Consider the following 25,217-nt stretch of genomic DNA (forward strand, 5'->3'; position numbering starts at 1 on the left):
CCCCATAGTGCTAGAGGGCTGCAATGCTCAGATGTGGACATTTCTTCTTTTTGGGGGTTTGGGGGGGCTCCCCGTGGTCTCCCCGGGCTGCCTGTCACCGGACCCGATGCAATGGTACACAGTGAACAGTGGGTTCTGAGGACCTGACGAAGCGGGGTGGCCCATGAAATGTGCTGGCCATAGCAATCGGATCTTTAACCTAGGATAACAACATCCTGGATACTCAGTTTGTTACATTGTTTTTAAACAAACCCCTTTTTAGGAATTTGTATGTTGTCTTGAATAAAGTCGTGTGATATATAAAATACCAAGCAAGTGACTCTAATTTTATGCACCTGTGCAAGATTAGGGAAAACCTGTAAACATGAAATGTTGGGGGTACTTGAGGACAAGCTATGTGTATGAGGTGATTGTAGCCCTATTAGTGCACTTAAGACAGAAACAATTACAGGAAGTACTGTCTGTGATACTTTTTTTATTTGCACTAACACACAATTTTTTCAGGACAAGCTTTTGGGGTATGTCCTCTTTTTCAAGAGCCAAGCAGCACTCATATGTACGGTTACACTTCTCTCACAATGTTCCACCAATATACACATATATAATGATGCAGAATAATGGCAGCAGTGTAAAGCAGCAGGAAGACGATAGCGATAGCGGTTGTTGTTGGTTCAGCAGCGCCTGGAAGACAGAAACAAATATAAATTATGGTTTTACCATACATATGAAGGACCCGTAAACATCAGATGACAGTCATTCAGTCCAGGTTAGTATGTGGAGAAATTTCAAGTTTCAAGTGCAAAAGATCACCTTCTGGTTTACACTGGAGACTACTGTAGAGCAGTGGTAGTCATCTTATGAGCTAAAGGGGGCTTTAAATCCAACCCCTGACATCACCAAAGGGCCAGGCACAATGTTCAATATTCATAATGCTTGAGAGGACTGTCAGAAACTGCAGACCTAATAAGACTTGGTTCACACCTATGCAGGCTGAAGTTTGCATATTCTAGGTGCATTTTGCATTTTTCAATACACGTTTTTAATCCATTGAAATCTATGAAATCAAAAACCAGAGAAATGTCCCTGGCCCTTTCCAGTTTCTGCAAAACTGAAAATGCACAAAAAAAATGCCTAGGTGTAAATCAGGACTAATAAAGGAAATGAGGATCAGAGAGTGTGGACAGGATACATTTGTGGCTGGAGATATGCTTCAGAAGGCAATATAGTCTGGAAACATCTAAGCCACAGAGTCTGGAAACATCTGAGCCCTTGTACACACATGGTCGAAGAATCCGTCGGTATGTGTCCTATCGGACCGTGTTGTCGGATAATCCAACTGTGTGTGGTATGTATCTGACTGTTTCCATCGGAATATCCGTCGGAACAAATTTTCCAACTTGCCGGAAATATTTTTTTCCGACAAAATGCTCCGATCGGACATACTCCGATCATGTGTAGAGAATTCCGATCGGACAAAGTGCCACGCATGCTCAGATCAAATTCCTACATCAAAGCTATTGGCTTCTAGCCTGAACGTAGTCCCATCACGTTCTGAAAGATCGGATTTTCCGACAACTTTGTCCGACCGTGTGTATGCAACAGTTTCGGACAAAATCCGACGGATTTGGTTGTCGGAATCTCCGACCGTGTGTACAAGGGCTTACACGAGTCTAGTAGAGATCAATGCTATTACCCAAAACAATGTTCACACTGCAGACTGCTGAGGTCCAAGGGTCGCACATCATTAACCAAAGGGACGCATGCCTGGGCAGCAGGTTGGACACGAGGGCTGTAGAGGTTCCTTAGCCTCTTGCCGTCCATGCAATGTATATGTGATATCAAAGATGATGGACTTTAATGCCCATATGCTGCACATATGTGTTCATGGGTGGCAGAAGTTTCTGTGCTGAAACCATGTGCTCCAAAAGTGATTAAGCTGTCAAAAACAGTTCCCGGGCACTAGTAATGATCAGGAGCTGGCAGGACTGGATCCCAATCATGTGACTACTATGACAGACTGACTGAGGTACTATTGCGAAATCCTTCCTGCCCCCAGATATAAAGATCCAGTTAAAGGGACTCCAGAGCTGTACTGCAAGGGGTTACAACAGGAGATTCCTTCACATTTCCATTGCATATCCACTAAATATTTGGGTCTATTCCTAATTTCAGGACAGCTATGCAAATCATTCCTTTATGCCTGTGTGGTCAACTGCACATCTCAAAATTCTGCATAGACAGGCGATAGACCCTGGCCTTACTTTTCATAGGGCAGGCATCATATTCTGGCAGGCAATGTACTGTATTTCAAATGTTTATAATGGATGTTGCATGTGTTAGCCAAATAAGCCAAGTGCTTGCCACTGGAGCAGGTGCAAACAGCACCATCAGTGCACTCGCTGAATCTTTATTTTTCTTAAATACTTGAGAGAGGTGATTCCCTTCACGAAATGAAAATGATCTAGGACCCTGGTCCCACAGGGGCAACTGTGTATGTGACTTTATCTGGTTTACTTACCTACTTTTACCCTTCCCAGGAGATTCCCTGGCTGACAGGGGCAAGTTTTCCTGGCAACTCTAGGCAGACTCCTTATACCAGGGTTATTCCATAGGGCAGTGGGGACATATAACAATGTCAAGAGGAAACTACACCAGTTCTCTAATCAACACTTCCCCATTGGTCAATCAAGGTACATCCCTGTACCCCCTTATAACAGGGCACTACCACTAGGCCAGCCTGCCTGCCTGAAAGTGTATTTGAAAACGAACACCAGGTATGGCCTGCAGTCAGCTATAGGCTTGGCTATACTAGAATGCAGTGGATATATATATGTAGGAGACTGTATATATATTTAATGCACTGCAGATCACTGAATCACCTGCCTGCCTGAAAGTGTATTTGAAAATGAACATCAGAAACACTTCCCCATTGGTCAATCAAGGTACATTTCTTGAACTTTCTTACCACTTCAAGTATGAAACTTCCACTGCATGTGGATGGGTATCAAAACAGAAAAAAACTAACTCTTTAACATATCTCACTGTAAAACTAAGGCACATGTTCCTGAAGGCATTGTGATTGTGCATTCTTACAGTAATACACAGCACATGCCAGCATTGTACTGCACAACCTAGGATCTCCTTCCTTCTGCTGGGGATCCTTCTAGTAAAAGATAAAGATCAATATGGATCCCCCTAGTGATATAAAGATCTATATAGAGGAATCAGAACCTCCTTCCTCCTGCTGGTGATCCCTCTAATGATAACTAAAGATCTATATAGAGAAATCAGAACCTCCTTCCCCCTGCTGGTGACCACTCTAGTGATATAAAGGTCTACATAGAGGAATCAGGACCTCCTTCCTCCTGCTGGTGATCCCTCTAATGATAACTAAAGATCTATATAGAGGAATCAGGACCTCCTGCCTCCTGCTGGTGACCCCTCTAGTAATATAAATATCTATATAGAGTAATAATCGGGACCTAGTTCCTCCTTCTGGTGATCCATCTAGTGCAGGGGTAGGCAATCTCGGCCCTCCAGCTGTTTGGAAACTACAAGTCCCATGAGACATTGCAAGACCCTGACAATCACAGGCATGACTCCTAGAGACATAATGGGATTTGTAGTTTCACCACAGCTGGAGGGCTGAGGTTGCCTCCCCCTGCTCTAGTGATAACTAAAGATCTATATAGAGGAATCAGGACCTCCTTCCTCCTGCTGGTGATCCTAGGATTTTAGAAGGTATTTTAATGAACCCATTAAAACAATGCAATCACCACAACTATGTAATACATATTTTTATTTTATTTTAAAGGGATTAGAACCACTGCCAGATTTTTATTTCCTTCCATGTCTATGTTAGGAAGATTAACCCTCTCTAATTCAACACAAGCTTGAAAGTGAAGGAAAATCACAAATGTTCAGTTGTAGCCAGAACAGACATTCTTTGATGGACTCTAGTTCTGGTGACAACCAGGGATTTCCCCCACGTTGGAGGGATTTCCTCTCATTTCCTGTTTTGGTTATGAGACAATTGAAGGAAAATCTCCCAAATGGGACACAGAATACAAAAAACGAAAACAAAAACTGATGTGGTTATATCCCTGCCTTACTTTACTCATTTAAAAAAAAATCTAGTTCTATTTAGTGAATTGCAATATTCTTTTAACAATGTACCTGCTAAATTTTTCGATTGGATCCCTTCAAGTACATAGTATTAATTTTTAAAATGACATCCCTGAACTCCATCCACAATCTTACATTCCTTATCCGGAGCGCAGTCCACCGCTGAGCAGCTATTATACGATTCTGAAATACAATGTAAAATATGAGTTTATTACACTTTATACACTAAACGCTAAACTCTGATTTAAAAATATATTTATTATATTCAAGTACATCACGACCACTCCCTACGCGTTACGTCAATCACGTGACTTCTTCTTTTGATCCCCTGAAGAAGTCATGTGATTGACGTAACGCGTAGGGAGAGGTCGTGACGCGATACCAGAAGTGAAGTAAGACTGGCGGAAGACACCAGTACACCATTTTTCTTTAAGCGCTGTCTCATTATTTTAAATGTGAGACTCTGATTTTATCTGTAATTGATTGAACTTCGTTTTTAATAAATACTACACTATCAGAACCCCTCTTCTCTCCCTATGTTTCTCCTTTGAGCAGCACTTATCAGCAGAAATCGCCACCGCAGACATTATCTACCAATACAGGGATGATTGGCCCTCTGGTGGCTTAGCATGGATATACATGTCATTCAAGTCAGCTATTATTGAAGATCCCCTGGTGGCTAAAGCCGCGTACACATGGGCGGACTGTCTGGCCAACTAAGTCCGTCAGACAATCCGACAGACAGTCCGTCCTACTTTTGAATGAACGGACTTGACCACACACGATGAACAGACAGTCCGTTGAAAGCTTGCGCGATGACGTGTACAGCACGTACGACGGGACTAGAAATACAACGTCCAATACACTGCAATGCAACCTTCGGCCGTGTAAATCCTTTCTGAGCATGCGCCATACTTAGTCCGTCCAACTTGCCTACTCACGAGCGGACTGTCCGCTGAAACCAAAGTTGGACGGACAATATTACGGAAATTCCGAAAGACTTAGTCCGCCAGACTGTCCGCTGAAAAAGTCCGCTGAAGCCCACACACGAGCGGACTGTCCGCTGAAACACGTTTCAGCGGACTAAGTTGGACAGACAGTCCGCCCGTGTGTACGCGGCCTAAGAACAAAACGGAAGCTGTTTGGTATACTTGATGTGCCTGTTTTTAAAAGTTCTGAGGTGAGAGTTCTGGGAGCATAGAGTTTCCCGTGCTTATAGGAGCACCTTTGCCTGCTGTTTTCTTTGCACCATTTTCTGAACGCATTTGACGCCATTGAACCAATATTTTGGGATCTTTATGGACTGTTTTTTGTGCCTGTTTTTTATTTATTTATATTATTTTTGTTTAAGCACGTAGCACTTTTCATTAACATTTGGGTTGCGCAGGACCATTTTATATTTGTAATTGGTATTTTTGTTGGTGCTATCTGACTTCCTATTAGAGGGTGGCTACGTTCTCACTCCCCGGATGGACTATGGGATGTGTAATGTGCATAGAGCAGTGCACACAACCACAACTAACATGCACTGCTCCTTCCAAACAAACAGAACTGAAAGGGAAAAGGAGAGCTTCAAAAGCTCATGGAGGACATTATAAGGAGGCAGGAAAACAAGAAAGAAGCATTTTTCTTGAAAAGTAGATTAAAAGGCCATTAAGTAGTTGATGTTTATAGATTAATTTTCTTGAATGAAACTATATCTTTTTGGGGTCTATAATTTCAGCGCTATCATTTTGGGGTCTTTGTATAAAATGTGACACACATTCACACAATCAAGGCAAAACATTTAGTGCCGTCTTTATTATATGCGATTCCTAACTGCTTCCTGTCTGGCCACTGTATATATGCGTCTGGGCATATATACTGGCAATGATGCCAACATCTCCAGCCGACGTGTTGCATAACTTATCACGTGCCTTCTGCATATGACTTGAAAAAGTCACGTGACAAGTGACGCAACGCATCGGGTGGAGGTGGTGACGTCATTGCCAGTGTCTCATGCATCGGAATTAGCGACGAGGAGGCAAGTAGCTTGCATTTTGGATATACTACTAGCAATTTTACAATGGAAAGTGTGAGTGCACAATCCTTATGTTTAAATAAATTGTTTTAAATGGTATTGCGCAATGATTTTTTTCTCATATATTCTGAGTATTACTGGAGACATCGGTTTCCTAAAGAAAGTGTGTGTCTTAGCCCCTGTACACACGGTCGGACATTCTGCCAACCAAATCCGTCGGATTTTCTCAGACGGATTTTGTCCGTCGGATCTTGTCCGAAACTGCTGCATACACACGGTCGGACTAAGTTGTCGAAAAATCCGATCATTCAGAACGTGATGACATAATTTCGTTACGATGGGACTACATTCAGGCTAGTAGCCAATAGCTTTGATGCAGGAATTTGATCTGAGCATGCGTGGCACTTGGTCCGATCAAAATTCTCTACACATGATCGGAGTATGTCCGATCGAACCAGTTGGTCGGGAAATATTTCCAACAAGTTGGAACTTTGGGCCCGATGGACTCCGACGGAATCAGTCCGATGCATACCACACACAGTCGGATTATCCGACAACACGGTCTGATAGGACACATTCCGACGGATTCTCCGATCGTGTGTACAAGGCTTTATACTATTGGAGTTGGCGTTCCTGGCTACTGAGGATCTTCCTATTTTTTTACAAGGCTTGATTGGACCCAGTGGGTCTTTCTTTGAAGTGAGTGGCCAATTCACTCAAAGGCGGTGGTGGTGACTACACATTTATATTCAAGCACAAATTTGATTTTCATCTATAGTGAGAGGGACATTTTGTTCACATCAGAATCATAAATTTTTGGACTTTTCTTGTATATTTTGGACTTATACAGTGTACTCTTATATATTCACATGTCATTTACAATCCTGTGACTGCTGTTTCTACTGGACATAGCGGATCAATTATTGGAGTACCGAGCAGCTCTGGTCCACCCTGGTACCATGTGATCACTGTGATCACTGTGACCAATCACAGCAATCACATGTTCATTAGTAAACATGATTGTCTTTCATACAGCCATTGAGAACTACTGTGATCTATGCGATTGGTCACAGTGATCACATGATACAGGGCCAAGCATCGACAAGTAAGAGACAAACACAGCTATCGCTGTAGTTCTCAATGGCTGTTTGAATGCTGCCTAGAACAGTCAGAAATGATTGCTTATACAGCCATTATGGCTGTATAAAAGTTTCATTTGGGTCCAGTGTTTGTCATTCAAAGTGTGAGAGCCCTGAAAGCTGAAAATTGTCCGGGGCTGGAAGGGGTTGAAGTGTATTGAGGTGGCTAATTAATGAATTGAATTATTTATTTAGAAATGCCTCAAGCAGGAACAAAATGTATCGTGGCCACTAGATGGCGCTGACCATGTACTGTATATCAATTACACATAATAGAGGAAGTACAGCAATTTTCATTCTGACTGTGCGAATGTTTTTCACATCCACACAGCAGATTTTTTATACATAGACCTCTAATGCCACACACACGCGACCGGACTTTTTGACAGCAAAGGTCAGACGGAACGAGTCCGTTGGACAATTCGATCGAGTGTGGGCTCCATCAGACCTTTGCTTGCCAAAAATCTGGCGGACATGTTTTAAATTTTTCCACCGGAACTCCGCCGGACCCAGTTCCTACCGAGAAATCCGCTCGTGTGAATGCTAGTCCGACTGACAAAAACCGACGCTAGGGCAGCTCTTGGCTACTGGCTATGAACTTCTTTATTCTAGTCCGGTCGTACGTCATCAGGTTCGAATCCATCGGACTTTGGTGTGATTGTGTGTGGCCAAGTCTGTTCATTCGGAAAGTCCGTCAGAACTCCACCGAAAGTCCGTCGGATCTAGTCCCTCGAAAAGTCCGGTCGTGTGTACGTGGCATAAGTGTCACTTTAAGACAAAATGTATTGCATTGACCTGACTTTGTGCGAACACTTACCTACACAGTAGGCCATTGGGCAAGCTGGTGTCCGCAGCAGTTTATAGACATAATATCCTTCAGCACACTTTTTTACGGAAATTGTAATAGACCGTAAACAGCAATTTCCATTCCAGTTGGCACAGGCTGTACGATTAACAATGCCATCTTCCATTGTTGGGTGTTTGCCGCTTAGCCACATAGGAAGGTGTGTGCCGCAGCTGTATTCAGGCACACAGTATTCCGGAATCCGCTGACCATATTCTCCTTTAAGCCGATACCAGCCATTTAGGGCAGAGTCACAATGAACCCAATCATAGGAATAGTCACTACTATTATGTACATTAGTAGTGCTGCGCCAGGAGTCATGAAGTACGGTGTGGTTGGCACAAGGGTCATTACAGGAATATGATCCAATGGACTTAATGCATTCTTCATTAGAGGTACACGGTGTTCCTCGTTGGCATTCATTGACCTCACAGTGTCTTCCATCTCCGTAATATCCATAGGGACAAGTACATCTGTAAGACCCATAATAACTGGTACATACGGCTAGTGGATGACAATCATTCAGAGAATGGTCCGCACACTTATTCATGTTAACACAGCCAATTCCTTTTTCATGCTCAAATCCAGATTTACATTCACAGAAGTAATATCCATAATAATTGACACATACTGCTGGTGGAAGACAGTCATTCAGAGAGCTGTCCGCACACTCATTAATGTCAACACAGCCAATTCCTTCTTTGTACTCAAATCCATTGCTACAATTACAGGTGTAAGATCCGATAGTGTTCACACAGGTCCCACCATAAGCTCTACAGTTGTTGGCGTAACCATCCTGGCATTCATCCATGTCCTCACAAGACGACCCATCTCCTGCAAATCCCTCTTTACACGTACATTGTTGGTCCCCACCGAACTCTCCACACGTCGCATTCGGGTGACACTCGGAGTCAGAGCAATTTTCTAAGAAAGAAGAAACTATTTTTTGTTCTTCAAAGTGAAGGTGAAAAATTTGTTTGAGCAGAAATATAAAACAGGTCGATTCATTGCAAATATGAGGGCTGTACCAAAGGTAATGCAAAGGTGGGCAAACATTTTCATGAACCACTTAAAGAGGAAGTAAACCCTGATGAGTTTACTTCCTCTTTCATTCCCTGCAAAGCATAATGGACTACTATGCATCGCATCGCATAGTAGTCCATTATGTGTCACTTACCTGACACAGGAGCCAGCGAAGTCGCCGCTGTCCCCTGTAGTCCGCCGCATCCATCTTCTCGGTGGGTCTCGCAGCTCCGCCGCTGTCATTCGGCGAAGCCGCGATGACGTCACTCCCGCGCATGCGCACAGAAGCCAAGACGCGCGGCATTGCGCAGCATCTTCTAGTAGAGGATGCCACGCTCAGTGCGCCTGCGCGCCGCTGTCTACGCCGCATGCGCCGTAGACAGCGGTGCCCGTCTTCGGCAAATATCTCCTAAACCGTATAGGTTTGGGAGATATTTCTTTAATTAAGGCTTACCTGTAGGTCAAAGTGGTTTGTAAGGGTTTACAACCACTTTAAAGTGGTTGTAAACCCTTACAACACACTTTGACCTACAGGTAAGCCTAGATTAAGGCTTACCTGTAATTCCAAGAAATATCTCCTAAACCTATCTACCTAAACCGCCTGACAGCGGCGGAGCGGCGAGACCCACCGAGAAGATGGATGCGCCGGACTACAGGGGACAGCGGTGACATCGCTGGCTCCTGTGTCAGGTAAGTGACACATAATGGACTACTATGCGATGCATAGTAGTCCATTATACTTTACCTTTGCAGGGAATGAAAGAGGAAGTAAACTCATCAGGGTTTACTTCCTCTTTAAGGTCCGCCCTATAGCAGTTATACTGCTACAGGGCAGTACCTCTGTGCTGGATCACTTATATATACACGATCCTGCTCCTCGGGGTAGGATGCCGGTGGCTCAGTCCCACTGTGATCACACACTCTATGTCTACCAGTACCTCCTATCATCCAGCAGAGAGGCAGAATGGCAGTCCCATGTAAACAAGGCAGATCACCGTTCTGACAGGAGGGAAGGCATGGATCCTGTGTCTCTGCAAAACAGGGGCTAGGATCCATGTCTTCCCATAGTAAAAGCACCTCCAACAGTTTAGTAAAACACAGGCTAGGCACACAGTTAACACTTTGATCACCCCTGTCCACTGTATTACAGCGCGATGACGTCAGCACGTCAAATGGGAGATTTGACGTGCTGACGTCATCACGCTGTAATACAGTGGACAGGTTTTCCCAAGCCGCCCGGCTCTTTTCTTGACCGTTTTTATCAGCCTTTCTGTAAGTGCAACTTTTAACCTTAATAAACCTATATGGTATGTTTTTACACTATAGCGAGTCTCTTTACATTTTCTGGGGAAACGCTTGACCTATTCCCCTAGTGGTTTGATGTTTGAGTCTCCCTGGTTGTCTGGTGCTTCGTTCAAGATTCTTTCCAACCAATACCTATGGATATTCAACACTCTTCTGGACAGAGACCCTGGCTGGGTATTTAGCCGCAGGCTCATAAGAGCTTGCCTTTTGGTAAGCATGCACTTTATGTGGTGGAGGTGCACCGTCTTTGAGAGGTGTTCACAAGAATATTACCAGTGTGCACTATATGGACTGAATTTATTTTTGCAAACACATAGGTTGCTGTGTGTGGAGTTCACACACATTCATTGTGTGTGTTTGTTCTGGACTATATTAACAACCTTGTTTTATTTTATCTTTTATTACTTTTTATTTTTCATAGCGCTGCTTTATTGACCTTTATATTTGTTTATGTGTGTATCTCACGTTTTTAGCAGCTGCTTTTTATTTTTAGTTGATTTTTCTTCTTTTTTTTTTTTTCCTTTTTTATCTAGCGTGGTACTTTCCATTTATACAAATAAATACATCCCATAGTTTGTAGACGCTATAACTTTTGTACAAACCAATCAATATACACTTACTGGGATTTTGTTTTACCAAAAATATGTAGCATAATACATTTTGGACTAAATTGATGAAGAAATATGATTATTCACATTTATTTACTGGATATGTTTTATATCAGTAAGTTAAAAAATATTGTTTTCTTTTCAAAATTGTCACTCTTTTTTTTGTTGTTTATAGCGCAAAAAAATAAAAACACAGAGGTGATAAAATACCACCAAAAGAACAAAAAGGAAAAAGGACATATATTTTATTTGGGTACAGTGTTGGATGACCGCGCAAATGTCGGTTAAAGTAACGCAGTGCCGTATAGCACAAAATGGCCTGGTCAGGAAGGGGTTTCCGGGGGTCAAGTGGTTAACTTAAAGAGGAAGTAAACCCTGATGGGTTTACTTCCTCTTTGATTCCCTGCAAAGGTAAAGCATAATGGACTACTATGCATCGCATCGCATCGCATAGCATCGCATAGTAGTCCATTATGTGTCACTTACCTGGCACAGGAGCCAGCGAAGTCACCGCTGTCCCCTGTAGTTCCGAGCGTCCTTCTTCTTGGTGGGTCTCGCTGCTCCAGCGCTGTGATTCGCCGGAGCAGCGATGACATCACTCCCGCCCATGCGCACGGGAGCCGACACTCGCGGCATCTCGCCGCGATCTGCGGCTTACCCAGTGCGCCTGTGCGCCGCTGTCTACGGCAAATGCGCCGTAGACAGCGGTGGCTGTTTTCAGGTAAATATCTCCTAAACCGTATAGGTTTAGGAAATATTTCTTGGACCTACAGGTAAGCCTTAATCTAGGCTTACCTGTAGGTCAAAGTGGTTTGTAAGGGTTTACAACCACTTTAAAACTGAAGCATTCAAAAACACTGATCTTGGCGTTTTGAATGCTTTTATGTACAGAGTAGGGATTTGGGGTCTTATAAACCCTGGATCTCTCCATAAAGAGAGACGTTTTTGTAAAGCAACAATGTAAAGCTAAAAAATGTGTAATTGGAAAAAAAATTCAAAGTGCCCCCGTCCTCTCATGAGCACGTACAAAGGCGAATGCACGCGTCGGTGCCGCACACATACAAACAGTGATTGTCCCACACATGTGAGGCATCACCACGAACATCAGATTATGGGCATTAATTATGGCACCATTCCTTTTCTATAAATCTAAACTGGTAACCTGTAAAGGCTTTTAAAACTTTGCCTATCAATAGTAAAAATGTACATTGTTTGTCGCCATTGCACGGGAGTGTGCGCAATTTTAAAGCGTGACATGTTTGGAATCTATTTAAAAATATTTTTCAAAAAAACTTGGCAAACTATTACCAAGAGTCATGAATGACAAGACATTGCTCTTGGTTCTGGTGTCATCTCTGTAAACATTATTTAGCGTTCTGTGAATGCCGGACAACCTGCAACCCTCCTTTGTCAAGAACCCAATGACAGCATGGTGCTTCTGAATCCATTTTTTACCGGCTATGAAAAGAAGAAGAGTATCTATAGATTAGTGAGGACAAACCTTGGCATCCCAGATGTTTAGGAACTAAACATCCTCAGCCCCTTGTACACACAGTCGGAGATTTCGACAACCAAACCCGTCGGATTTTGCCCGTCGAATCTTGTCCGAAACTGTTGCATACACACGGTTGGACTAAGTTGTCGAAAAATCCAATCTTTCAGAACGTGATGACGTAATTTCATTACGATGAGACTACGTTCAGGCTAGTAGCCAATAGCTTTGATGTAGGAATTTGATCTGAGCATGCGTGGCACTTGGTCCGATCAAAATTCTCTACACATGATCGGAGTATGTCCGATCGAACCAGTTGGTCGGGAAATATTTCCAACATGTTGGAAAATTTTGTCTGACGGATATTCCGACGGAATCAGTTCGATGCATACCACACACAGTCAGATTATCCGACGACACGGTCTGATAGGACACATGAATGAATGAATGAATGAAATACTTATATAGCGCACAATGCGAACTGAATCGCCTCTAGGCGCTGTGGCGAGCTTTGATCATCTGCTAAAAGAGGAAGGTCTTGAGTTTTTTCCTAAAAGCCAGGTGATTTTCTTCCAGGCGGATGTTGATTGGATTCGCCGACCGTGTGTACAAGGGCTAACATGCTCAACTACACTGCAGAGTACATGAGCATCATGGGAAATGTAGCTCCAAAACATCTGGGGTGCCAAGGTTCGCCATCACTGCCATCACTGTGTGAAATCTGAATGACCCATATCAGTTGATAAAAAAATAATGTCCACTTTTTCATGACTTTTTGAACAGCCCTCATATAACTTTTTTTTTTATCAACTTACATAGGTCATTCAAATTTCACATTTTGGTAGAGTAATTCTTCCTCTATAGTAACTCTTCTTCTTTTCATAGCAGGTAAATAATGGATTCCAAGCAGAAGCAAAGTGCCGTCATTAAGTTCTTGATGGAGGAGAAGGTGCAGGCTGTTCAGCATTCACAGAAGGCTACGGAATGTTTATGGAGATGACACCACAGACAAGAGCAATGTCTTGGTATTCATGACTCTGTAAACATTCTGTAGTCTGCAAGCTGCTCCCGGTGCGGGGACATGGAGGGAGACATGATTCACATGTTTTGGAGATGCCCGAAGTTCATCCGCTACTGGACGGAGGTGACAGGAACCATTGATCGGGTGTTTGGAACCTCCACCAGAATGGAGGTGAAGTATTGTCTGCTGGGATTAGTTGAAGGAGTTGGAAACCCAGGAAGTGGCCAGACGGTGGTCCTGAGATGCCTATTTCAGGCAAGGAAACTGATTGCCCTAAGATGGTTGTTGGTGTCGCCTCCGTCCGGTAGTGAATGGATACATAGCATGAATGTGGTAATTCTTAAAGAGAAAGCGTTATATATAAAACAAGGGACTTTAAAGAAATATGACAAGATGTGGAAACCTTGGTGGAATTGATATGTGAATAATAATAGTGTGAAAAATAAATATTTTAACGATGAAAAGTGACCCAATAAGAATTAAAGTAAGAGGGCAAATGAAGAGGGTGGAAGTGTGCGAGAATGGGGATGAGAGGGAAGTGTGATAGAGTGGGAATCTAGATTACATGGAACATCAGCTAGGATGGCCCTCATGATACCAATCCCCTCTAAGCCCCCCGTACACACGGTCGGAGAATCCGTCGGAATGTGTCCTATCGGACCGTGTTGTCAGATAATCCGACTGTGTGTGGTATGCATCGGACTGTTTCCATCTGAATATCCGTCGGACCAAATTTTCCAACATGTTGGAAATATTTTCCGACCAACTGGTTTGATCGGACATACTCCGATCATGTGTAGAGAATTCCGATCGGACAAAGTGCCACCCATGCTCAGATCAAATTCCTACATCAAAGCTATTGGCTACTAGCCTGAACGTAGTCCCATCGTAACTAAATTACGTCATCACGTTCTGAAAGATCGGATTTTTCGACTACTTTGTCCGACCGTGTGTATGCAACAGTTTCGGACACGATCCGACGGACAGAATCCGACGGACAAAATCCGACGGATTTGGTTGTCGAAATGTCCGACCGTGTGTACAGGGGCTTAGGCCACCCAAGATATGAATCATCCTTTTTTATATTTTTATCTGATAAGGTGATGGGAGGGGGGGGGGGGGCTGAGGGGATGTTAAATTTTGATGTATTTTGTAAACAAAATAAATATCTTAATAAAGAAATAAAGTTTTAAAAAAAAAAATTCTGTAGTCTTCTGTGGATGTCAGACAGCCGTCACCCCTCCTTCATCACAAACTCAATCACGGCACATTGCTTCTGCTTGGAATTCGTTATTTACCTACTAAAAAAAAGTTGCTATAGAGAAAGAAATACTCTCAACATGTGAAATTTGAATGACCCATGTAAGTTGATAAAAAGTTATACCCGCTGTTTCATTAAATTTGGTACAGCCCTCATATACTGTATTTGTATTGTCACAGACCTGGTGACCACAGCTGGACCATGGTTGGGTTCATCAAGGACCAGACTCTACGCAATGGGCAGCCTTCTCTAGAGTGCCTGATGGTTGAGATGGGTTGGTTGCTTCCCCCACCCGGGGACATACCTCAATTACTACTAGCCAAAGCTAGGCGAGCAAGAGGCTCTGGTGGGGTGCCTGTCACTGGAATGAAGAGTGGTGGATCAGTACTGCACACAAAAAATGAGGGACTGAATACTAGGAAGTGTGCAGAGGTTTCAGGGGGCTGGAGAGTGTATGGAATACAAGATTTCCAGGGACAAGTAAGAGCTTAGACAGTGGAGAGGATCACAAAGTATGGGGTTTGCTGACATATGGAAAAATGTTACTCGGGCCAGGATGGCTGATCTGAGCACAGCTTAAATAGAGAACTTGATTGCCATGCTGGGTAAAGGCAGGTTCTATATCACACAGATGGTAGAATCAGGCATCACCTAAGGCTTCCAGACCAGTGCAAGAATCAGTTAACAACAGCTCATCAGTCAATGGGACCATTAGTAATAGTTCAATTTCACAGCCAATGCTAGGTAGAAGCAGTCACCTTGTCTATAGGACTGCAAGGTAAAACTGATCTGCGAAAAAAGTACCATATCATCTATGAAGATCACAACACCCATTATCCACCAGGCTTACCTGAAATGTTCAACCCTGAAAAAGATGTGAAGATAAGAGAATTAGTTATTGTTTCCCTTGTATCTCTTTCGATTTTGCATGTCGTTAATTTTATATCAATTAATATTTTATAACAACAATTACAACAAATCCCTAATTTACACACTATGCACATGCTGCTTTACTGTATGGTGGAGAATGCAACGGCTTCTTGCAGAATAGAGCTTCAGGGTTCAAAACCTTTTAAGACTTTGTTTATTCACTTCTTCTTTTGTCTCCTAACCACCTGCTGAATAAAGCCTGTTGTTTGCTAAAAGAACAACTTCAGTCTTTTTATTTTTTGCTTTGGCTCCACCTCCTCTCCAGCACCGCCATCTTTGTCACTCTAGTGCAGGGGTCTCCAAACTGCGGCCCTCCAGCTGTTGCGGAACTACACGTCCCATGAGGCATTGTAAAACTCTGACATTCACAGACATGACTGGAGGAAAGTCCGTTCATTTTGAGCACGGCTCCAGGTAGCCGGGACCAGCGCATGAAGTGTCGCTGGACCTGTCATCTGGTATGGACTTAAAGGGGAAGCCCTACGCCGAAAAAACGGCGTGGGGGCCCCCCCCCAGGTCCATATCAGACCCTTATCCGAGCACGCAACCTGGCCAGTCAGGAAAGGGGGTGGGGACGAGCGGGCATCCCCCTCCTGAGCCGTACCAGGCTGCGTGCCCTCAACATGGGGTGGTGCTTTGGGGTGGGGGGCCGCGCAGCCGGGTTGCATGCTTGGATAAGGGTCTGATATGGACCTGGAGGGGACCCCCACGCCGTTTTTTCGGGCATAGGGCTTCCCCTTTAAGTCCATACGGGAAAAGTCCGTTCATTTCAAAAGTACGGCGGACTATCACACACACGGCCATATATTTTGGTGCAAAACTACTCTTAGTCCGCCAGACTTTTGGGTAAAAAAAGTCCGCCAGAACCCCCACACAGGGGGATTGTCCGGCGACTCGAGTCCGCCGGACTTTTCCACCGGATTGTTTGATCGTGTGTAGGTGGCATTAGGCTAGTGCACAAGATATGTAAATCACCCGTCACTCACAGCAAGGGGGAGGATTTGACAAAGTTTTTCTCTGTTTGTCAAGATTTATCTCACTGAAAAATAAAAGAGGATTGCTCAGAGCTGGATTAACTCCAAGGCCGAGCACAATTTTAAAGTGTGACATGTTGGGTATCTATTTACTCGGGGGTAACATCATCTTTCACATTATACAAAAAAATGAGGCAAACTTTACTGGTTTGTTTATACTTTAATTCATGTATTTTTCACCCAAAAAAAGGTGTTCGAAAATTGTTGAGCAAATACCGTGAAACATAAAAAGTTGTAATGACCTCCATTTTATTCCCTAGGGTGTCTGCTAAAATATATATATATATATATTTAAGAGGTGGGGGTTCTGAATAATTTTCTAGCAAAAAAATATGATTTTTACATGTAGGAGAGGAGTGCCAGAATAGGCTCGGTATGGAAGTGGTTAAAGTCCATTATTTTGCTTCAACAATTTTAATTTAGTTTTAGTTATAGTCTTTTGGCTAAAATGCCATTTAAGTTTTAGTCATATTTTAGTGTTTTGAAAAATGCAGTTTTAGTCGTATGTTAGTTATCTGTATTGTTTTGGTTTTAGTCGTATTTTAGTCGACTAAAACCTCCAGTACATTTTAGCCTACTAAAATCTAACGGGTTTAGTTCATTTTGAATGCATTATTTCTTTAGAACTGTCAAAACATTCTATACTCCTGGAGTAAAAATCTAATAACATGCTTATTATTTATGGTATTAAGGTTTGAACATGCACTACAGACACAGTTAAGTGCATGACTTTTGACTAAAATCCAGTTATAGTCGTATTTTAGTCATCTGAGTTGTTTTAGTATTAGACGTATTTTAGTCGACTAAAACCTCCAGTACATTTTAGTCTACTAAAATCACATGACTAAAATGCCATATTTTAAGTAAAAAGTCATATTTTAGTGTTTTGAAAAATGCTGTTTTAGTCGTATTTTAGTCATGTGAGTTGTTTTAGTTTTAGTCGTATTTTAGTTGACTAAAACCTCCAGTACATTTTAGCCTACTAAAATCTAACGGGTTTAGTTCATTTTGAATGCATTATTTCTTTAGAACTGCCAAAACATTCTGTACTCCTGGAGTAAAAATCTAATAACATGCTTATTATTTATGGTATTAAGGTTTGAACATGCACTACAGATGCAGATTCAACCTGCACTACAGCCGTTGTTATATAAATTCAATTTAGTTTTAGTTAAAGTCTTTTTAGTAAAATGTCGTTTTAGCTTTAGTCGTATTTTAGTATTTTTACTAAAATGCCCGGCTAGTTGTATTTTAGTCATCTGAATTGCTTTAGTCGTATTTTAGTCGGCTATAATAATATTAATTTAGTAGACTAACATAATATAGTCTACGAAATCAACACTGCCCGCAACCATATGCAAAGCGCGCAGTTGTAGCGTGCTAGTGCGGGATACAAAGGAGTCAAAGCAAGTGAGGAGGAGGCAATACAATGCATCCTCACTGCCTGTGAAGAGTGACCCAAACACGGATCACTCTTCAGAGATCAATGCACACGTGAACAAGCTCTAATGCCGCGTACAGGCGATCGGAATTCTCGTTGGAAAAAGCTCTGATGAATTCCGTTCAAGCTGTCTTGCTTACACACGGTCACACCAAATTCCAACCGTTTATAACGCGGTGACATACAACACGTACGACGAGACTAGAAAAAGGAAGTAGACATGGGCGCCGTCAATAAATTTGTTTCGTTCTGTTCCGTTACGATTCGTATTAAAATTAATTCGTACATCGTATTTCGTGTCCGAAATTCCGTTTAGTTTCATGTGAAATGCGAATTTCCGTTAGATTTGTTAATTTGTATGAACGTTCGTTACGATGAATTTAAAGGCAAAAATATACCTCAATATGACAGTCGATGCTGATGGAAGTTTGGTTTTTATCCGAAATACAAAATTCCGTTGAAGAATTTCCTATCCGAAATACGAAGTTTTATTAGATGAGAAAGAGAGAAGCGGATTGTCTGCCATGCACCCCTGGTCCAGTTTGCGCCTGCTCCTCCTGGGGCTGCTTATTATGAGGGGCTCCCACCATCCCTGTGCTGTGCTGATTTCTTCCGGGTGCTGTACCTCTGCTGTGCTCATGAGGAGCTCCCACCATCCCTGTGCTATGCTGACTTCCTCCTGGGGCTGCTTATTATGGGGGGCCCCCACCATCCCTGTGCTATGCTGACTTCCTCCTGGGGCTGCTTATTATGAGGGGCTCCCACCATCACCACCCACCATTGCGTACAGAATTCGGACGCACGGCCATTCGTATTTCGGATCCTCCCGAACGTACGAATTTTGGGAAATTCATACGAATTTGAGATTCGTACGAAACGAATCGCACATGTCTAAAAGGAAGTTCAATAGCCAGTAGCCAATAGCTTCCGTCTTGTAGCTGAATCTGAGCATGCGTGATTTTTGGCATGTGTCGGAACTGCATACACACGATTGGAATTTCCGATAGAAAGTTTTTCCATTGGGAAAATTGAGAACATGCTATCAATTTTTGGCTGGCGGGAATTCAGACAGCTAAATTCCGATGCAGCGTACACACGGTCGCATTTTCCGATGAAAAGCTCTCATCGGTCTTTTTCTGGCCGGAATTCCGATCGCGCGTACGCGGCATAAGAGACAGACAGGTTTAGCAGACAGGGCAAAGAACTAAAGAAGTTCTATTATTCTATTGTTTAGTGCATTAGTCATATTATTTTCATATTCCAAGCTAGTAAAACTTACCAGAAAATCCTAATATTCGAACGGTAAGTGACCCTTCCCCCTGAGCAGTAAGATTCCAGGTTCCCGCAGCCGGACTTTTTACCAAATGATAAGTTACAGAATCTAAAAATTTCTGTCTGCGGTAAGACTTGGAAGGTACTTTTTCAAATTTGACTGTGTTTCCTAAAATGAAATGAAATAAACAATCAATCAATAAATAACTGCGTATGTACTCATACGTAACCTAAAAACAATGCTATATACACATTTGTATATCTCTAGTTTCTATACCTCTTTCCGGGGAGTTCTGGACTGTTTTACAGTTAAACAATTTAGGACAAAAACTAGGTTTTGAAACTGATGAATTTCAGGGTGGAGGTCAATCCCCAGCAAAGCCCACCATCAATGATGCCAACATGAATATCTGATACATTGTACTGGTCTTATATTTTAAAGGTTGAAAATATTACTGTATGTCCACAATTTTACCAAAACAGTTACCAAAATGAGCCCTTCCTGATCAATGAGAGTGCCAGGGCTGTAGAGAAGAATCTCTTTCTCTGTCTCAAAAGTAAAAAAAAAAAAAAAATCAGGGGTCTGATTCAAAGTGACATCACGACCAATGACATCATCCAAGCCCCTCAGCTGATTAGATTTCGCCAACATGAGGAAAAATTTCTTTAGGCACAAATAATCCAGCGGTAAAGCCCTCGGGTTCAAGTATTTTGTTTAAGCCCTTGTACACACGGTCGGAGATTCCGTCGGAATGTGTCCGATTGGAGCGTTTTGTTGGATATTCCGACTGTGTGTGGTCTCCATTGGACTGTTTCCCTCGGAGTATCCGACGGACCAAATTTTCCAACTTGTTGGTAAAATTTTCAGACAAAATGCTCCGATAGGACATAGTCCAATCATGTGTAGAGAATTCCGATCGGGCAAAGTGCCACGCATGCTCAGATCAAATTCCTACACCAAAGCTATTGGCTACTAGCCTGAACGTAGTCCCGTCGTAACGAAATAACGTGATCACATTCTGTTTCCGACAACTTTGTCCGACCGTGTGTATGCAACAGTTGCGGACAAATTCCGTCGGACAAAATCTGACGGACAAAATCCGACGGATTTGGTTGTCGGAATGTCCGATCGTGTGTACAAGGGCTTACTCTAGACTTTTTAACTTCATTGAGCCCTTCCAGTGGCCCATGTTGTGCAGGACTTTATGATGTCATGATGTCAATATTTATATGCAGTTTTCAGCATACCCTGCGTGTATGCGATTCTCTAAATGCATTTTTGTGATATTCAATATGTTTTACATGATTTCACATGGTATAATAAAATGTTCTTTGCCAAGACTGCTTTTGGTATACATCTCTCACTCAAATCCCCCCTTTTTTTTGTTGGAACCCATAAAAGTAATACTGTTATATATCCTACATGTTTGCTTTATACAGCGAATGGCCTCATTTAAAGTTCCGCTGACCGCTTTCCCTTTTCTTTGTCTAAAATTTGGGATGGAGGCCAACTACTTTTGGTGCCTTGGACCACATCATTCTTTACCGCAAATAATCCAAGCGGTAAAAGGTCTGTGGGTTTTCAGGGTGTGGTTTATCATGATTGACATTGGACCGCATACTCATTTATTAGAAATGGAAGCAGATTGCAATAAATATGTTAAGGTATAAAAGTGAAAAAAAAAGATGATGTTTCCTAATTAGGCTGCTTTATAGAATATAATAAAATTGAAAAGAAAAGAAAAAAGAATGGAATAGGGAAGAAAAGAAAAAAAATGGAATAAGGGAGAAAAGAAAAGAAAAGAATGGAATAGGGAAGAAAAGAAAAGAATGGAATAGGGAAGAAAAGAAAAGAAAAGAAAAGGAAAGGAAAGGAAAGGAAAGGAAAGGAAAGAAAAGAAAAGAAAAGAAAAGAAAAGAAAAGAAAAGAAAAGAATGGAATAGGGAAGAAAAGAAAAGAAAAGAAAAGAATGGAATAGAGAAGAAAAGAAAAGAAAAGAAAAGAATAAAATAGGGAAGAAAAGAAAAGAAAAGAAAAGAAAAGGAAAGAATGGAATAGGGAAGAAAAGAAAAGAAAAGAATGGAATGGAATGGAATAAGGAAGAAAAGAAAATAAAATAATGGAATGGAATGGAATAGGGAAGAAAAGAAAAGAAAAGAATGGAATGGAATGGAATAGGGAAGAAAAGAAAAGGAAAGGAAAGAATGGAATGGAATGGAATAGGGAAGAAAATAAAAGGAAAGGAAAGAAAAGAAAGGAAAAGAAAAAGAATGGAATGGAATAGGCCAAAAGTGTGATTGCCTCTACATGTGGTGAAACATGTAGAGGCAATCACACTTTTGTACCTTGACCATTGGGTTGATATGGCCTGAATTTTATCAATTGTTTTATATAGTTATGTAATAACATTTTCTATATTTTTTGCAAATATTGCTTTTGATTGAGTTTTCTGCACCTTAAAACTCCAATTCTGTGTTCTCTTGGTAGATTGTTTTGTCAAATAGAAAGTGACATTTCACACATATTACAATATTATGGGGATTATTTGTGCCTTATACGTGGATGCCGAAACACTCTCACATTGAATCTTTGTTTAACCGGTTCCCGACCAGTGCACGCGATGTACGTTGGCAGAATGGCACGGGCAGGCATATTGGCGTACAGGTACGTCCAATCTTCAATGCCGCCCTGCCATCGCAAACGTGCGCCGCCGGCGGCGTGCTCGCATGCCAGTCGGGACCCCCGTGAGTCCGGTCACGGGTCCCGCGGACTCGATCGCTGCGGGCATACCCGCGATCGTCTCACCGGGACGGCTGAATGGAGGAAATGCCATGTAAACAGCATTTCTCCATTCTGCCTAGCAACTAGTGACGCTGATCTCTGCTCCATGTGATTGGAGCAGAGATCAGTGTTCACTAAATGAAAGCCCAACCCCCCCACAGTTAGTAACACACCCCTAGGAACACTTAACCCCTACACTGCCACCCCCCTGGTTAACCCCTTCACTGCCACTGTCATTTACACAGGAATCACTGCATTTATATAGCACTGATTACTGTATAAATGACAATGGTCCCAAAAATATATCAAAAATGTCCAATGGGTACACCGCAATGTAGCAGTCACAATAAAAATCGCTGATCGCCGCCATTACTAGTAAAAAAAAAAATAATAAAAAATTATTAATAAAAATGCCATAAAACTATCCCTATTTTGTAAACGCTATAACTTTTGCGCAAACCAATCAATAATCGCTTATTGCAAATTTTTTTGCCAAAAATATGTAGAAGAATATGTATCGGCCTAAACTGAGGGAAAAAATTTTTTTTATGTATTTTTGGTGGATATTTATTATAACAAAAAGTAAAAAATAATGCGTTTTTTTTTTCAAAATTGTCGCTCTATTTTTGTTTATAGCGCAAAAAACTTAAACCGCAGAGGTGATCAAATACCACCAAAAGAAAGCTCTATTTGTGGGAAAAAAAGGACTTCAATTTTGTTTGGGAGCCACGTCGCACGACCGCGCAATTGTCAGTTAAAGCGACGCAGTGCCGAATCGCAAAAAGTGGTCTGGTCTTTGACCAGGAAAATGGTAAGTGGTTAAAGAATTTTTAAAAAAAAAAAATGTAATCTTTATATAAATAACGCCCTTAGTATCTGGGGACCCAGGAGCGTAAAATTCATAATATTTTAACAACATTCATCGCTTTTAGCCAGTTCTTTACAGCAAAAATCTTACCTTTTGGATCAGTGAGTTGCAGGGCGAAGGTTTCATCTCTTGCAATCAGTAAAAATGTTAAGGACTTTTTAACATTGAATGTTTCTGTATATGTGTCTGTAACACTTGCATTTACATACAGGATTCGCACAGAGGAATTTAGAGGTTTAGACATAAGTAATTTCAGAGACTGAATAAACTGTAAAATAAAATAAAAATCACAAAAAGTATTTTAATCAACCATAAAAAAAATCAATTAATAAAATGAGGTTGAGTATGAAGCAGTAGGAGCTATTGATTGTTGTAAATCTGTTTTTACTTTAACTGCCTAGTCTGCCCAGGGAGAAAAAAAAACTATAAATCTCTGAGAAAACTGTTCACACTACATTATATAAAGCCTGTATAAAAATTAATATATTAAAATTTTTTAAAAATTAGACACACAATTTCTGGTATAATTTATTAACTAAAAGTCAATGTCAGTGGATGCAGCTGCATGTGGAGAAACCAGCAATTCTGGTTGTTCTCGTAGGACTGTCGGACTATTATTGCTGCTCCATTCTCCTGCAGCCAGTCTTAATAAACTACCTTTCCATATTCATGTGGTCATTGCTGATAAGGTGTATGCCTTGTTCTGTAACTTTCTCTGCATCCCCTTTTGTGCATACCCTTGGTGTTTTTTTTTTTCTGCTTGCCCTGGGATCATTGACGCTCGTAGTGGGGAGCAGCAAATCTGTTATGTAGTAAATCTTCCTAATGAAGATTATTATGAAACACATATAAGAAACTACTCAGCAGTTTTTTTTTTAATTATTATTTCTGTGTATGGAAAACAAAATCCATTAATCTGCCATGTCTATATAGATACAGTTCATTAGCTACATAATAACCTGTATAGGATGTGTTGGGGGTGATTACCACCCAATTCTTTAATGATGATGGGGTGACTACCACCCAGTTCTTTAATGATGATGTTTTTTATTGATATATATGATACATGTGTCCGGAGTCTGCGATACCGAGCCCCTGTAGTTCACTAACTCAGAGTTCCCCAGGGCAAGGAGTCTAAGCCCCAGCCTGCTTCTTCACCAGGGCCCCCTGATGATGGGGATGGACTTGCAGCAAGCTGGAACCAGGTCGCGGCCCCAAGGAATGCCCAGCTGAGAATGGGGAGACAATAAGCATATGCAGAGTACAATAGCAGGAAACTGAAGGAAAAATTGAAAACAAGCTCAGGTTAGGGCACTTCCATTAATCTTTGGTAGCCTAACCAATAGACCTGATAGGCAGACCCATGGTCAACTGAAGAAGCACATATGGCATGTTGATAATGCTACTGCTAATTGTAAGGCAATGGCTTAGGTGCAGACTTACATTTCTGAGCCTCTGCTACTGTCATGTGCACCCCTTCAGTTGACCATTGGGAACCTATCCAATAGACTTGATAAGCAGACAAATGGTTAACAAAAGGAGCACATATGACCATTTGACAATGCTGCTACTAATTGTAAGGCAACAGCTTAGGTGCTGGCTGAGAGTGCCAAGCCTCTGTCTTTGCCACTGCCATGTGCACCCCGTCAGTTGACCATTGGTAGCCTATCCAATAGACCTGAAAGGCAGCCCAATGATCAACTGAAGGAGAACAAACGGCAGGTTAACAACACACCTGCTAATTATAAGGTAATGGGGGCTCGTAAAACCCAGTGGTCAAGCCATGTTTTTGAACCCCCCATCACTCTCCCTTTAGCTGCAGAGGTAACGGCGAGGGGTGTAAACATGCTGTGGCCATTATTACTTTCCAGCTGCAGCAGGAATTATATTCTGGGGGCAAGCTTCAAGGGGTTAAAACAGGCAATGAAGATGCTATACATTGCCTCCTCACTGCCTGTCAAACACTCTCTGAAGGGGGATCCAAATGCAGTTTGCTCTTAAGATAGCAAGGCCCATGCGAACAAGCCTTTTGGGACTACATTGATTCTAAGT

The 25,217-nt window shown here is 41.9% G+C and overlaps 1 protein-coding gene across 3 annotated transcripts in view; it reads right to left on the reverse strand.

The window, feature by feature from the left end:
• Positions 1-455: 455 nt before the first annotated feature.
• The window catches only part of LOC143923367 (uncharacterized), a 43,882-nt gene continuing 19,120 nt past the window's right edge, over positions 456-25,217 (reverse strand). For 2 of the 3 annotated variants that reach the window (XM_077446989.1, XM_077446991.1), the window contains 6 exons: positions 23,256-23,433; positions 19,523-19,684; positions 15,689-15,703; positions 8,102-9,052; positions 4,177-4,308; positions 456-681 (listed from right to left, as the gene is read on the reverse strand). In XM_077446989.1, the coding sequence (XP_077303115.1) occupies positions 4,217-4,308; positions 8,102-9,052; positions 15,689-15,703; positions 19,523-19,684; positions 23,256-23,433 (1,398 nt within the window). In that variant the 3' untranslated portion in view covers positions 456-681; positions 4,177-4,216. The remainder of the gene's footprint in view (positions 682-4,176; positions 4,309-8,101; positions 9,053-15,688; positions 15,704-19,522; positions 19,685-23,255; positions 23,434-25,217) is intronic. The other variant, XM_077446990.1, reaches the window with a different exon arrangement.

Source organism: Lithobates pipiens, unplaced genomic scaffold (genome assembly GCF_037356315.1).
Source record: "Lithobates pipiens isolate NorthernLeopardFrog02 unplaced genomic scaffold, aLitPip1_a1.2 Scaffold_22, whole genome shotgun sequence".
Taxonomy (NCBI): domain Eukaryota; kingdom Metazoa; phylum Chordata; class Amphibia; order Anura; family Ranidae; genus Lithobates; species Lithobates pipiens.